Consider the following 16,653-nt stretch of genomic DNA (forward strand, 5'->3'; position numbering starts at 1 on the left):
GGGCTACATACTTCTCCTCATGGGGTCTGAGTGAGGAGCGACAGAGAGCCTGGGGGAGGTGGGCTCAGAGACTGGGGGGCTGATAGTATGAGAGTAGCTGAGAGCCTGGGGTTCGGGGGGCGGGCTGAGGCTAGAGAACCAACACAGAGTGACGGCTTTTCAGGAACAAGACTGGCTTTCAGGAAACAAGGGGAAGAGGAAGTGGACCCGAACCCCTTGCTGTATCCATAGCTATGATTTTTGGTCTCTTGCAGGAAGGGTCATAAGCATCTTTGAAAATCTAATAGGGTGGGGAACAGACATCAACCCCAGAAACTGCACAGAGTGTACCTCTCTTCTGGGGCACATCCAACTATGGGGTTAATATTCTACGTGGAACCATCAATGGGTCTATTCTCAGAGTCCCTTCAGTATGGCCTTCAGGGGACACCAGAGCCCTTTCCATTGGGCATTTTTCTGAACAAAGATGAACAGCAGGTGAACACCCCAGAATGTTCCCTGAATTGGCCTGGCATATGTACCCTTCCATGGGACCACTACCACTCATGGCAAAGAAAGGAGACTCGGAGAAGCCAAGGGGTCTGCCCAGGATCACTCAGTGGGTAAGCAGTGAGGCTGGGATTGAACCCAGATCCACAGGGTTCCACAGCCCATGCTGTGTGCTACCCAACTGAGCCCATATACTACTGCCAACAGCATCACCCAGAAGCCTGGTCCTGTGTTATGCAGTGCAAGCTGGTCTTAAATTCCCAATTCTCCTGCCTCTGACTCCACCTCCCAAGTACTGATAATCCAGGCATATGGCTGCCAGGTCTGGCTAGGAACCTGCATGTTTTAAAAGGAGAACCCCAGGTCATTCTAGGAGTTATTGGGTTCAAAATGCCACTGGTTACTGCTGTGGCTCACTGACATCTCTCTGGCAGGTGTGCAGGGAGTGGGAATGGAGAGGGGTCTAGGCAAGAGCCAGGAAGGGGAAGGAGCAGCTGGCTCATGGCCTCGTCCTTCTGCAGAGCAGATGTGAGGTGCAGCCAGGTCACAAGGATCAAGAGTGGGCTCCCCAGGCTCACACCCACCCTCCTCGTTGGCCCAGCAGAAAGGCCCCCTGGGGCCAGGAGAGAGGGACGGACAGTACCTTACAATCGCACTTGAGCTTCAGCTCCTGCATGTCTCTACCCCCAACTCTCAAAGCCAAGATGTCTCTCTTAGTCCTGACGTATCTCTCCTTTAGCCTAGTCAGGTCTGGAGAAAGCTGGGGCCCCAAGCGGCCAGGCAGAAGGAGAGCAGGCGAGAAGAGCAGGCGGGACAGCGAGGAGACAAAACACAGACAATGGGGAAAAGGAGACTCAGGTCACATGGCAGACGGACAATCGGGCAGGCAGATGGGATAGCAGTCTGGGTGCATCGGGCTGGAACCTGTGCCTACAGATCCAGCCCAGCATGCCAGGTAGCTGCTGAAGCTGGGTCTCAGCTGCGGGAATCCCAGCTACTGTGCAACAGAGTAGGGAAGGAAGTGAGCCCAGACCTCCCTCTCGTGGTGAAAGGGAGATGATACTTGGATGATATGGACTGTGTCTTCTCCTCACAGCAAGCCTGACAATGGGGCTTCTAACATGGAAGGCTGACAGGAACGGATGGGCTGAATGACAGGGTGAGGACAATGAACAGGTATGTGGACAAAGGGATAAGTAGAGATTGCTGGACAGATGAGTGGACAACATAGTGATAGATGGATTGATGAATGTGTGCAAGGACACATGGATGGATGGATGGATGGATGGATGGATGGATGGATGGATGGATGAGTGGATGGATGGGTGGGTGGATGGATGGATGCATGGAAGGATGGATGAGTGCATGGATGGATGGATGGATGGATGCATGCATGGATGGGCAGACAAACAAATGGATAGGTGAGCAATTGGCTACATTTGGTTGGGTAACTATAGCTGGGCAAATGGAAGATGGAGAAACAGCTGGATGTCCAGAGGCAGTGCTAAGCTGATAAATACTTACCAACTGGGTCTCCGGTATACAAGCCCTGTGTCTTGGTGTCTCCACAGTGTGAAAGCCCCAGCCTTAGCCAGCTACATGCTGCCAAAGTATCACTATTGTACACTGATTTGTAATGTAGACAAGCTCGTCCAAGCTCACCCCAACATCCCACTGGAGGAAAAGGCAAGTATGTGTATGAAAGAGAAAGAAGGAAAGAGGGAAGAAAGGAGGGAGGGGAGGGGGTATGGAGGGAGGGCGTGAGGAAGAGAAGGAGAGAGGGACCACAGCATGGAAGCATGAACAGTAGATGACTGGTTTACATGCTATCTGGAGAATGGCCAGACAGAAAAAGCAGACATTTAAATACATGGCCTGTGTAAGCCACAAGGGCATCTGGTAAAGCCGATAAAGACGATAGAGACATGGTACCCTTCTGGACAAACAGACTAGCAGAAAGATGGAGCAGGGACTCTGCATGAAGGTATATATACACGCAAGTCTTGGCTCCCCACTTAAAAGCCAGGGAAGTCTCTGGGACTCTCTGAGGTTGCAGTTTTCTTGCTGATAAAGTGACCATAAGAAGTTCTGGACATCTAGCTTTGTAGATGGCTGAGAGCCCAGAGCTTAGTAGTAGTTCAAAGCAGGAGCAGGAGCCATTAACAGCCCATCTCTTACTCAGTCCTCTGCATTTACTAAGTGGATGGATGAATGGATGGAGGAGAGATGAGTGGATGGCAGACAGACAGGCGGATAAGGTCTTCTTACCTATATATGAAGCTGAGTCCTGGCCTTGTCATCCATTGGCTGTGTGACCCCCAACCATGTCATCTAACCTCTTTGAGCTTCTCTCATATGTGAAATTCTTACTGTCAGCAACTCTGGCCATTCACTCCCAGCACACTGGGCTCTCTATCTTGAGCCCTGTTCAGCTATAGCATGAAACCATCAAGCCCCTTGTCCTTCTGGCCTCTTATCTCTCTGATGGTCAAGAGAATAAAGAAGCATTAGGGTCCGAGGTCACTGGCTGAGCTAAGGAGAGTGAGGCTGAGGCCAGAGTAGGTGTTCCAGTGGTGGACCCACCCTTCCCAGACTGCCCTAGCTGGGTCACAGTGACTGGGTACAAATCGGTCACAGGCTGAGAGAGAGGGTCTCAACTGCAGCCCACCTCATGTCCATTAAATATCTACTGACCCTAACGGCCAATAGAACAGTCCCTTGGGGACCAAAAAAGCTGAAGGTAGCTGCTCACACCTGGGTCAGGTGCTTCTAGAAGGTCCCTTTATAGACACCTTGATCAATTTTTGGGGCTAGAGTTGATTGGCCTGGGCATCTTAAGTAGGGACCCCACTAGCTAGCTTGTTGCTGGGGTTCCAGTCAGACTCCAAGGATGAGATAAAATACTTCCACAGACGCCTGCCATCTAGAGCCCCAAAGCGCACACAGCAGCCATGCAAGCAGCAATGGCCTTGAAACACACAGTGGCTACAATGGCCGGCAGAGAGCAGCCCCCCCTCCCCCCGCAGCTCAGGAGAGTGAAGCCCCACAGGCAATGATTGGCAGCATCCTTAGGCAGAAAGGGCAGAGAAGAGAAACCACTCACACCCTCCCAACTCCCTGGGAACCAGCCATTAGGGAGCATGCAGGCCTTGGCGAGTGGATAGAGAAAAGGCCCTCCTGTTAAAAATACCTAGAACTGTACTACGGGACATTGCTGAGGAAGAGTACAAAGCCCCACCCAACCCCCACCCCAGAGTGCGTTTGTTAAGGGACACAAGTTCCCAACAGGCCACAGATCCTACTCCAGGCCAGGCTATGGAGTAGGAGAAGCCCACTCCACACAACTCCAATGCCATGTGGGCCACTTGCAGCCCCTGGGGCCAGAGGGTTTAAAGCAAATACTGACCCAGGATCCCTGGGAGCACACCCATGGCATCTGTGACATCAACCAGCTCCCATCAGGACTATGACGCCATTCAAGGCGAAGGCCTGCTGCTGTTGAATAGCACAAGTCTGCCATCTCCACCATGCCTTTCCACAGAGATTCCCATGGTTCCCTCTCAGACAGACCCCCCCCCATCAAGAAGGTAGGAGTGTGCTGGGTGTGGTGGTGCACACCCTTATCCCTACACTGGGGAGGCAGAGGCAGAGGCAGGCAGATCTCTGAGTCTAAGGCCAGCCTGGTCTATAGAATGAGTTCTGGGACAGCCAGGGCTACACAGAGAAACCATGTCTCAAAAACCCAGAGGAGGAGGTGGGAGTGGCCCTGGGTGATGAGGAAGGACCACAGAATGCCCAAGACTACTCGTCACCATCGTCACCATCCAGAGCAGCGGACATGCCCTGATCTCTATGGGGAGGTGACTTGGGGAATTGGGGGGAGGGCTGTGGTACAGCACCTCTTCTCTAAGGGAGCATATGCTGCCCATTCTGAAAACAGGAAACAATTGCCGGCCAGCCTGGGCTGCCTCTCCAGCCCACAGGTATCAGGGTCATCTCCTCAGGTCTCAAGAGGCCTGCCCCCAACTCTCGCCTGGCTTTGCAAGCCTGTGCAAGCCATTGGTCCCCCACACATGTCAGGCATGCTAAAGGCAAGACCCACTCCTATAAACAGAAAGGCATTTTTATCTTTTTCTTTTTAAGATAGGGTTTCATGTATCCCAGGCTGGCCTCAAATTTCCAAAGTAGCAGGTGATGATCTTGAACTTCTGATCTTCCTGCCTTCACCAGGCTAGTGCTGGCACTGCAGGCATACACCACCACACTCAGTTTATGAGGTGCTAGGGATGGGATCCTTAAGCACGCTACCAGCTAACTACACCCCTAGCCCCTGTTATCAGTCTGAACAAATATGTCATACACAGCATCTCCTCCTAGACCATAAAAGTCCACCAAGCCCAGGTCAGGTCTTCCTGACCCACACTGTCCCACATGACATAAGGTGATGCCCTGGTGTGCAGTAGGGTCTCGAGAGCTCTGTTTTGTGGTCAGTGAGCATTACATCCCTCCCCATGGCCTATTCTGAGAAGTCTGGTGTCCAGACAGTTGGGCTTGCACAACACAAGGTTGAGGTAAGGTGTTCTGGACTGTTCCGGGCAGCACTCCTCTCCAGGAGGCACCTGAAACCCAACAACAGGCAGGAAGGAATACTGTAAACCTTCCCTGTGGATGTGGCTGGAGCTAGCTACCAATCCCAGCCAGTCTGGGCCCCACCCACTCATGTCTAAAGGGAGCCCGCCCATCACCTCTGGTCAGGCAGGGCCCTGAAGCTTCACCCACACTGAATCTGTCTCAGCAGGGAACATGAGAGGAGTAGGAGCCGTACAGGACAGAGCCAGATCTGCACCCCAGCGGCTCCTCATGGAACAGGCAGGAGAAAGGCTGCGTGAGGCAGACAGCTGGGAAGCAAATGTGGGGCCAGCACAGCTCGGATGCAGTTCCCTGCTCACACACCCCCATCACCTGGCCACCCTCCGGGGCGAGTGGTACTGTGTGGGTCAGAGGGAAAACCAAGCTGAATGAGCCAGTGACCAACTCTAATCATCTGGCTGGGCTTCCTGGACCACTGTGTTTAGAAGAATTCTGAAGATCAATCTAAGCCCATGAACTCATGAGCAACTGACCTCGTCTGAATAGAAATGTGGGAGACAGGGGAGTACCTGCCTCTATTCCAGGTCCTCCACAGCCAAACAGGGGGTCCCAGGCCACTTCTTGATTCGGAATGACCCAGGCCTCTTATTGATCACTCACCATATATTGTTGGAACCTGAAGGTGCCCAGATGGGGGTGTAGTGCCTGGCCCTCACCACCCACATCTCTTCCTAAAGGAGTCTGAGTGCTCAGACCTTGAGAGATACCCCCAAGCTCCTCACCTTGGGCTGGAAGGACCCGCGGTGCTTGGTGGGCTCTGCCTCTGGCTTAACCTCCTCCCCAGAGTCTTCACTGTAGCTCTCGAACTCGCTGGAACTCCAGCCTAGGTCCTCAGGCTCGCGTGGTGCTCCAGGGCGATGCACATCCTCATATAGTAGGCCCCGCTCTGCCCCTGCCAGCCACGAACAATCTGGTGAGCCAGAGGCCCCAGCTACCCAGATCTGGAACCCCAGTGGGTAAAGGCATAAGAAAGAGAGGGAGGATGGAGCAGGTGTACCGGGCTGGCCTCAGGGGCAGTGCCAGCATGTCCCCCACCTCTCTCAGAGAGAAGGGTCTCAGAAAACAGGAACACAAAAGAAATATGCCTGGCATGGAGGGCTCCTAAATTCTCTCTCAACATGGCATCCCTCTGAGAGCAGGGTGCTCACCCTTTTCATTTCTTCAGGAGAGAGAGGAAACCTCAGAGTCAAGTCTAACTAGAACCCTAGTGTGCTCCTGGGTTACTGAAGGCTTCTAATGCATCAATGGGAAGACACAGGAAGAGGCTGGACTTCCTTAATGCAGTATCACTTCCATGTGGTCCATATGGTCTGCAAGGATCCAGGAGGGGGCGCAGCTGGCCTAGAGTCCAGGAGGAACCCTCACTTTCAAAGACCACAGGAAATGCCTTAGACTGAGAAGTGGGAACAATAAGTTGAGTGTCCTGCTGTAGAGGGGCAGAAGCCAATTGGGCACTCATGTACGCGCGCGGGTGTATGTGTGTGTGTGTGCATGTGCGTGCGTGTTGCCTCAGGAATTGTCCATCTTGTTTTTTGAATGTGGATCTATCAAGAGGACCTGAGGCTTGCCAATTTGACTAGGCTAGCTGGCCAGCAAGCCTGAGGGAGCTACCTCTGCCTCCCGCGCTATGGGATTACACCATGCTCAGCATTTTTATATGGGTTCTGAGAATCAAACTTTAACCCTCCTGCTTAGAGGCAAGCACTTCACCCTCACTCATAGGGTGGTTATTTTTAAGCCAAGATGTTAGTGACTACCATCTCCAGGACCAGAGCAGCAGGCTATCCTGGCTGTGACCTTGAGAAAGAGAGGCTGGGTGTGCTAGTTCTACATTGGATATCCCCACAGCTATTGTTTGAGCAGATAGACCCTAAAGACCCACTGTGACACCTGAGGACAGACAGGACTAGGATTGGTTCATCAGCTGCTTGACCTTTTTCAAGTGGGAAATCAACATGAGGGGGCCCCGTCAGCCACTGGGTGCCCAGCTTTGAAACACCCCCTACAAACCCCTGACTTCTAGCTCCATCTGCTATCTTCCCCAGGATCAGGGACCCAAACCCAGCCTCGACCTGCTAAAGTGACACATACATCATTGGCCCATCTGTCCCTTCTCTTGGGACAGGAGACAGGAGATTCTCAAAGGCCCTCTGGCCTTGCTATTGTCCAAGGATGGTTACTGCTGCCCCATCAGACTGAGGGCTACTCAAAAGCAGGGGTAATGTTTCCTAACTAGGTGGGGATCCCCTGACCCCGGGAAACAGAACAATGTAGGGGGGGAGTCATCTTATATTTAAATTCTAGCTGTGTGATCTGGGCCTAGGTCTTGACCTCTCTGATGCATATGGAACCAGAAGTCCTACCCTGCTTATCTCAAGGGGCTGACTCTGCAGGAGTCAAACGTGATTCATCTGTCAAAAAAAAAAAATGCCACCCAGATCCTCCCAGGCGAGGAGCAGAACACTGGACTTGAACTGCACCCTGGCCTCTAAGCTCTCCTCACCTATAAAATGAAGACACAATACCCCTAATCACAGGTTACATGGCAACATGTGAAGAGTCAGCCTGGATCAATGGTGTGTGCCTGTAATCCCAGCTGACTTCAGAAGCAGATGATGGAACGTGAGTTCCAGGCTAGGCTCGGCTACATGGCAGGACCCGGTCTTAAAGCACTAAGGGTCGTGGATAGAGTGCTAGCATGCACAAGGTCTTAGCTTTGAACCAGTTCGTGTGTGTGTCCCTGTATGCATATGTACATATGTGTGTGTTCATGTATGCATGTGTATGTGTACATGTACATGCATATGTGTATTGAGCAGCCTGGCTTACTGTGTCTCAATGCTCCAACACACCACCTGTCCCTCTTCCATCTTCAACTCAGAGCAGAGCTTCTCTGTGTCACCCTGCAAGCTGAATGACCTGTCAGCTTCCATCACCGCCCTGGATGCCTACACAGCTAACTCATTTTCCCTGGAGTTATTCAAGGCTTTGGGAAAGTGATCTTTGGGGAACTCATGACTTAATGTCATCCTACCCAAGACCCCAAACCCTGTCCTGCCCAGTTTGTCCTGACCTAAGGTTATGGTGAATCTCTCCTTATGTGTCTACAGGGTGTGAAAGATGGGGACACAGAGCACTAGGGACAGAAGGAAAATAAAGAGACCCTCCTAAGCATAGTTCTCCCTCCCTGCCCCAGAGAAAGGCCAGAAAGGAAGCCAGAATATGCCATACCGGGCTGATGGGCGTCTGGGCTCTCACAGGGGACGTCGTCATAAATCACATCTTCATCCAGGGCAGGGAAAGTGAAGCGGTCGACTGGTGACAGACAGGAGAAAGGTCACCCAAGTGGTATATGGTGACAGCCAAGGAGGACCAACCAGCTGGCAGCCATCCATGGGTCCTGACTTTCACCTCTGGCCCACCACAGACCTCCACCCTGGCCACAGCACCTGCAGGGAAGCCCTACACAGATGCCTGGCCCCAGGATGGGGAGGGAAGAGGTTGGGGAATCTGTCCTGACCCTGGGCCTCCTAGAAAGGTCCTAACCCCTGAGGGCTGCCTTCCTGAGTCCTGCAGCATCCACAGCCTCACCAGGCTCTGCCCCTGATACCCTCTTCTTCCACCCGCCCATCCCACTCTCCAGTGGATCCAGATGGACCACCCCTCTCCTGAATGGCTCTGATGGTCCTCACTAGTCCTGCCCCTTCCCCTCTGTCTCATTCTCTCACCCATCCCCTGTGAAATGATGAACCACCAATGGGATTCATCTTTGGCAGGGGTTCCCAGGGGAGCTAGGGAGCTGGCATCCTGCTTCACCCCTAAATGCATCACTCGAACATGAACCACTTGGTACTTCCACTGGAGCCAAGCATCCCCTGATTCTGGCTCGTATGGATGCTGCCGCTCTCCCTTGTGTGGGAACCACCTGATTCTGAGTGTGGTTCTCCTCACAGAGAGTCTGTCTCAGCCACCAGGGAACTAACTCTGGCCAGCCTCTTGCTGGAGCCTCTGAGAGCAGGTGAACAAGTGGATTATGGATCTAGGGATCTGGCAAGCAGTGAACGGGCACTCCACTGCAAACAGTCACCAAGTCCGTGGTAACCCTCTTAATATGAATGTCCCCTGGGGTCTCAAGCACCCATGCCAGCTCTTGGCCTGGAGACTAAGAGACAACTGCGGTTCTACCGGGGTGGGTGGCAGACTGGGGCAGGGATGAGTGGGAGAAACTTACTGCGACGTGAGCTCTTCCGCTTCCAGCTGGAGCGCCGAACCCCACAGGAAGCTGCACCCACAGCATCCCCATTGCTGACCACAGCGGGTGCCCTGCAAAGAGATGGTTCAGTGAGACATCAGCCTCCTCTCCACCCTGGAAGGCTGGTGACTATGGAGGATGGCTTAGGGTTGGGCTCTCAGGTCATCTAAGCTGGCTAGCCTTCAAAAATATATATATAAATAAATAAACCTTGGCTGTGATTCAAGACTAGTATTTGTAATTCTTTTTTTTTTTTAAGATTGATTTATTTATCCATTTTATGTATGAGTACTCCATCTGCCTGTACACCTCTATGCCAGAAGAGGGTATCAGATCCCACTAGAGATGGCTGTGAGCCACCATGTGGGTGCTGGGACTTGAACCAGGATCTCTGGAAGAGCAGCCCATGCTCTTAACCACTAAGCCATCTCTCCAGCTACTGGCTTAAGACTATTAATGTTACAAATTGCAATGCTTTTACTGTGCATAGAGTTCTCTGCTCTTACAAAAAATATACTGTTTCATCACTGGAAGTAAAGACTTCATTTACCCCTACCCGCATTTCTTAGCACATAAATACCAAACCATTCTCTTTGGGATTGGATTATGTTTGAATATTTGATTTTAAAAATTGTGGAGTTGAATTTCATTTAAACAGAATCATGATATGAATTTTTACCTGGGATAATCTTTAACGGTCCCTTAAATGGCTTTAAACATTCTTCTGCTGTTTTGTGTGAAACAGCAGAGGGGCTCATCACTGATGTCTGTAAAGTCACAACGGCCAACCAACTGTGAGAAACCCTGTGTGCTGCATTTACTGGAGATTTAAATCTTCATAAACAACCAAACAAGCACACCTGCCTCATTAGTATGCAAAACTTATTTATGTCTTTAACCATTAGTAAGATTATATATATGCTAAGAAGTAGATAAATAAATGTCTTAATGATCTACCTTTGCCAAGTGTGTGGTGTGTATACCTATTTATATTCCTGTGTGTTCAAGATAGGATATAACTTTCTCGGGTGAGAAAGGATCATGATTTGGAAAAAGTTAAAGGAGTTTTAACCCAGTATCCAGGCTGAGAAATGGGCTCCCTCACTTTTCACGCAGTCTGTCTGCTGGGAGTACTGTGTCCTCCCTCTATTCAAAAGCTGAGGCTGAGGGCAGATGAGATGGATCGGTAGGTAAAGATGCTTGCTGCCAAGCTTGACGGCCTGAGTTTAAGACCTGACCTCCTTAAGTTATCCTCAGACTGACCACACACACACACACACACACACACACACACACCACAAATACATATACAAACAAAAAAATTACAAATGAACACAAAATTTTAAAGCATTTTTAATGCTGAGGCTTGCATTTAAATCTTCACCTACTCCCCAGCCCCACTGTATCACACAAGGTCCTACCCTTCCCTGCCTGTTGTGGTGGTTTGGATGAGAATGGTTTCAATAGATTAATATACTTGCGTGCTTAATCCCCAGATGATGAGCTGTCAGGGAAAGACTAGGAGGTGTGGCCTTGTTGGAGGAGGTGTGTTACTGCACGTAGGCTTTAAGATTTTAGAAGCCTATACCAGGCCCTGTAAGGAGTACAGGGCGGGACAAGACCGGGAGGCGGCAGGCGGAAAAACCCATACACGTTACAAGGCCCAGTCTCGTTCTCTGCTCCTGACTACAAATCAAGATGTCAGGATGTAGCTCTCAGCTACTGCTCCAGCACTAGGCATGCTGCTATGCTCCTGCCATGATGACAACAGGCTAACCCTCTGAAACTGTAAGCAAGCCCCAGCTGAATGCTTTCTGTAACAAGACTTGCCTTGGTCATGGTATCTCTTCACAGCAATAGAACAATGACGAAGATAGAAGTTGGTACCAGGAGTGGGGTATTGCTGTGACAGGCCTGACACCATGGTGCTTGTTGGCAGGATGTGAACTCTGGGACTTTGGACTGGAAAAGCAGTTGAATGCTTTAAGTGGGGCTTACTGAACCATCCTAGCAGGAGCATGGACAGTGGTGCTGAGGATGATGGGAACAAGGGCCCAGCACAAGAAGTTTCAGAGGGAAAGAGTATTAGTAAGTGGCCTAGAGAGCATGCTAATGATAGTTTTATGAGGTACCTGCTTTTTGCCCTTGTGGAGAAAAAACTCTGCCAGAGGTTAAATTGAAGAGTTTTAGATTAATGGTGTTAGCAGAGGAGATTTCAAGACAGCCCAGTACCAACTGTGTCTTGTGGTTTTTAGTGATCACTCTTATGCAGATCTATAATGAAAAGGAAAAGCCAATAAGCAGCACCCTCCAGGGTCTCTGCATCAGCTCCTGCCTCCAGGTTCCTGCCATGCTTGAGTTCCTGCCCTGGCTTCTTTCTGTGATGAACAGTGATGTAGAAGTGCAAGCCAAATAAACCCTTTCTTTCCCCCCTCACCCCCCATTTTGTTTTTGGTCCCTGTATTTCATCACAGGAATAGAAAGCCTAACTAAAACACCTGTTTAGCCATCATTTTTTTATATAAGGAAGGCAAGGAAGAGCACTCAGCATAGAATCACAAGCACAGGCTAAGTCTCCATCCCTGAGCCCTGGTTGGTGGCCCCGCCAAAGACCACAGGTTGAAATGCTCGCCCACAACCAGGCAGTGGTGGTGGAATACACCTTTAATCCCATCACTCGGGAGGCAGAGGCAGATGAATCTCTGAGTTCAAGGCCAACCTGGGCTACAGAGCAAGTCCCAGGGCAGCCAGAGCTACACACAGAGAAACCCTGGGAGAAGGAGGAGATGCTCACCCATGAGGGGACAGTGAGAGGAGATGCGGTTTCAGGGGAGGGGATTAGGTAATGAGACAGACCCATGAGAGGGTCAATGACCTTATAAGAGAAGCCATCAGCAGCCCCTTCCACCTTCCACCGTGAGAGTTCACAAGAAGATGACAACCATAGGTGAGAAAGGGCCCCCACCCTGAAGACTCTCAGTCTCCTGCTGCCTTATCTTTGCTTCTGCACCCCTGAGGGAGACAAAGCCTGGCTACAGCAGTATCACCTGGCCTGCACTTGCCAGGCTCGGCCACTCCACCAGTGCAGGGGAGAAAGGATGGGGAGAAAGCTAGAAATCAATCTGAAAGAGGTGTTCACCCAGGCTGGACAGTTCCAGAAAAGCAGAAGGCCCACCTCCAATGCCCAAGCCTCCTGGCCAGTAGGAAAAAACACAGCTGAGATCTGAGCTGCTGTGTGATAATCCTTCTGTGCACTGTGAATACGTATCCCACTGGTTAATAATAAGCTCTTTGATCAATAGCCAGGTAGGATAAGGTTGGGCGGAACAATTAAACTGAGGCCTCTGTTGAGGAGGGACAGAGTTGGGGGAGACACGAGCCAGCTGCCCAAGAAGCAAGATGCCAGAGGACTGGTAATGCTGCAGCCATGTGCCAATACATAGATTATTAGGAATAGGTTAATTTAAATGTAAGAGCTAGTTAATAATAAGCCTGCACAATTTGCCAAACATTTATAATTAATATAAGCCTCTGTGTGGTATTTGGGGAAGCAGCTGCCAGGAATTTGGAAACAGTCAGGCAAGAGACAAAGCAAGGCTCCACTTACACTGAACCAAGCTGATATTCTTGCAAAGCTTTTTGTTTGTTTGTTTTGTTTCAAGCTGGGGGTGGTAAGAGAGGGTCTAGTAGCCCAGGGTGACCTCAAACTCATTATACAGCAAAGATGACTTTAAATTCCTGATCCTCCTGCTTCTGAGGCAGGCCTCAGCACCTCCTAAGTGCTGAGATAATAGGTGTGCATCACCATACTTGGCTTATTCAGTGCCTGGGATGGACCCCAGGACCTTGTACATGCTAGGTAAGCATTCCACAGCCGAGCCACATCCCCAGCCATTCCTGCAAACCCTTGCTCCAGGGGCCGCTCTTTAGCCCACAGACTAAAGACAGTTTTCCCAGACAGGCAGGAGGGGAAGGGCTCCCCAGAAGTGGTGACACTCCAAGCAGACATCTGGACTCAGAGTTAGCATACAAGGAAAACATGGCAGGAAATGAGCCCAAGGCACCTCATCCCCCCTGCCCAGCCTGTGCCCGAAGGGGCAGCCCCTCCCAGCTGCTGCCCAGCTGGAACGGACCATTTGCCCAATGAGCAAACACTCCTTCTGACCCTCCTTCAAGACTCTGGATAATAAATAACCGCCATAAAAGCCCACGAGAGGCTCATTATCTTGGTTTCATATGCACTTCCGCATGCACCCCTGAGACCTCATGCCCTGCACTGGAGACGAGGCCTGACTAGAGTTATACCACCTGGCCTGATGTGCCAGGTGAAGCCACTTACGGTGATGATAAGGGTCGGGAGACGGTAGGGGGTATCAATCAGAAAGAGGAGTTCACACGGGCCTCCCAGCAGCCCCAAGGCCCTCCTTTCTCAGACAGCAGTGGCCTGCTCTGTCCTGCCTGCCCCATGCACTGCAAGGCACAGTGATGCCCAACACCCACCAGAAAACCCTCACTCCCATTCTTCAGCAGCAGCAGCTGTTGCTGCAGATGTGCGGCTGCCAATGAACTTCTCTAGACATCAGACCCCAGAGGGCTCCTCCCCTAAGGCTATGCAGGGTGGGCCATAGAGGAAGACTTCTGTGCCACCAAGACTGACAACCTGAGTTCCATTCCTGAACTCACATGGCGGAACGGGAACTCCTACAAGTTGTCCTCTGATGACCACAAACCATGACATGTATATGCATACATACAAGGAAATAAATGCAGTTTAATGATCCTTCTGCCTCTGCCTCTTGCATGTTGGGGTTACAGGTAACTTCCTTGACCATCCTGCCCAGCAAAGCTGAACAGACCTTAGAGATCATCTGGCCCTAATGCCCCGGATGTAGCTCAATGGGTAGAATGCTTACCTAGCATTCATGAAGCCCTAGGTTCCATCCCAGTACCAAGTAAGACTGGGCACACAGGCTCAGGTCTGCAACTCCAGGACTTGGGAGGCTAAAGCAAGAGTTTCCTGAGTTCAAGGCCAGCCTGACCCACATAATGAGACTGTGTCATGCACAAAGATTCCAAGCCAGTTTCTGGGAGACTAGATTCAGTCAGGAGCTCCAAAAAGACACTAGCTTCAAAACTCCTGCCCTATGAGCAGCAGAATAGAGGCCCAGGCTGGAGGTGAGGCACAGCACACTCGAGTTACAGCAGCCAGAAGACAAATCCTGCCATTTGACGCAGAGCACAGGGCAGGGACAGTCACTAAACATAGAAGCAAATGAATCACCATTTCCACTTCCTCCCGTGAGGATCGATGTGTAGTAAAGCACTCAGCATGCCTCCACACCTCTGTTTCCACGTCTGCGGAACAGACCGTGACACCCACCTCTTAGGATCCTGGCGTAAAGCAGATAGGTAGGTGACAACGCCTGCCTAGGCTCAGATAGTGTCCCCTCTAACCATATGTTCTGCATGCTGTGGCCAGGGTCCCTCAAATAGAAGTGGCCTCTAGGGCACAGTTTGTCCTGTGCCTGCTACACCTGGACACAAGTCCACACGCTCAATGAATGACATGGTGAGGGATCACATGGGGAAGTCATGGGAAGTGAAAACAGCCAGCAACATGGGGAAGTCAGGGAAACAGCCAGCAACAGGGAGTGAGCACTAGGGACACCAGAGAACCGTCTCACATGACCTGACTCCACAAACACAGGTGCCATCCCAGTGCAGCTAGCTACTGGCCTGCTTCAGGAGCTCCTTAACATCTGGAGAGCCTGGGGTCCGCAGTCAGAGCATAGACAGGCACTGCATCCTCACCAATAGTAAAACAAGAACACAAGTTCCCACGGGAAATGTTCACTGTGTGTAATTAGGTAAGAAAAAAATTAGTGAGCCATGAAACGGCAGGCGCAATAAAACCACCGCTCTACAAAACCCATGCTGCCTGCTGCAGTGTGCCCAGCAGAGATGCCAGACAGCACAGAGCGCACATGAAAGGCTGGACGCAGCCTATCATCTTCTGACTTAGATGCGTTTCCATAAGCATGTATGACTTACTGAAGGGCGGGGATGGAGGGGCTAGCAGAGGAGGACAATGATGTTGGAATGTTCAGAACTGATTCCTGAGAGGGGAGATGTGGCTCAGCAGGTAAAGCATTTATCTAGCAGGACAAAGCCCTGGGTACCACATACATTGGGTATGGTGACTCACATCTGTAATCCCAGCACTAGGGAGGGGAAGGCAGGGGGATCAAAAGTCCAAGGTCATCCTTGGCTCTAAAGTAAGTTTGAGACTAGCCTGGGCTACTAGAACCAGTGGCAAGAGGAAGGGAGAGAAGGAGGGAGGGAGGGAATCAGGCAGGCAGGCAGGCAGAAGGAAGAGAAAATAAACTAATTCCCAGGATCCTCTGTGACCTCAGTCAGTAAGGGTGCTTACTGAAAGCCTGAAGACCTGAGAGGTTTTTTTTGTTTTGTTTTGTTTTGTTCTGTTCTGTTCATTTTTCGAGACAGGGTTTCTCTGTGTTGCCCTGGCTGTCCTGGAACTCACTCTGTAGACCAGGCTGGCCTTGAACTAACAAAGATCTGCCTGCCTGTGCCTCCCGAGAGCTGGAGTTAAAGGCGTGCACCACCACTGCTCTGCCGTGAAGACCTGAGTTTAATTCCCAGGACCAACATAATATAGGAGAGAACCAACTCCCACCATGTTATCCTCTAATGAGCTACACACACACACACAAATAAACAAACAAAATTTTAATTACAGAGGAGTCATTCTTACATTTGAAGCAGGTCTAAGTGCCCAGGCTGTTCTGGATGTCACTCTGTAATCCAGCATGACCCTGACAGTGTGACCATGCCATCCCCACCTGGGCCTCCAGAGCCCTGAGATTACAAGTATGTACCACCATGCCAAACTCAGAACACAGGTTCTGGAAGCTGCATGGATTTGACCCCAGCTCTGCCCACCTCACCGTGGTACCTATCGCCACATCTGTAATATGTGCTTGTGACATGCCTGCCCAGGAGCATTTGTGTCATGACTGATGAGATAAGCAAGGCGCGTTCTTAGCACTAGGCCTGGCCTGTAGTGAGTCCGCATACGCACGGGGCGTTGTTCTCTGGCAATGGAGCTGTTGCACGTATCTCTGGCTCACCCGGTATTTCAGCACCCCAGCCTGGACACTCAGTAAAAAAAAAAAAATGGTCGAAGGAAGTGAGGAGTTAAAGAGCTCCGGGCAGTCAACAGAGCTCTGAACCAAAGCTGGGAG

The 16,653-nt window shown here is 51.0% G+C and overlaps 1 protein-coding gene across 5 annotated transcripts in view; it reads right to left on the reverse strand.

Moving 5' to 3' along the window:
• Positions 1 to 16,653, reverse strand: part of Arhgef10l (Rho guanine nucleotide exchange factor 10 like) — a 142,477-nt gene that overhangs the window by 66,630 nt on the left and 59,194 nt on the right. For 4 of the 5 annotated variants that reach the window (XM_051173753.1, XM_051173751.1, XM_051173752.1 and 1 more), the window contains exons 5-8: positions 9,371 to 9,462; positions 8,371 to 8,454; positions 5,862 to 6,031; positions 1,133 to 1,249 (exon numbers count right to left, since the gene is read on the reverse strand). In XM_051173753.1, coding sequence (XP_051029710.1) covers positions 1,133 to 1,249; positions 5,862 to 6,031; positions 8,371 to 8,454; positions 9,371 to 9,462 — 463 coding nt within the window. The remainder of the gene's footprint in view (positions 1 to 1,132; positions 1,250 to 5,861; positions 6,032 to 8,370; positions 8,455 to 9,370; positions 9,463 to 16,653) is intronic. The other variant, XM_051173754.1, reaches the window with a different exon arrangement.

This window comes from Phodopus roborovskii, unplaced genomic scaffold (genome assembly GCF_943737965.1).
Source record: "Phodopus roborovskii unplaced genomic scaffold, PHOROB, whole genome shotgun sequence".
Lineage (NCBI taxonomy): Eukaryota > Metazoa > Chordata > Mammalia > Rodentia > Cricetidae > Phodopus > Phodopus roborovskii.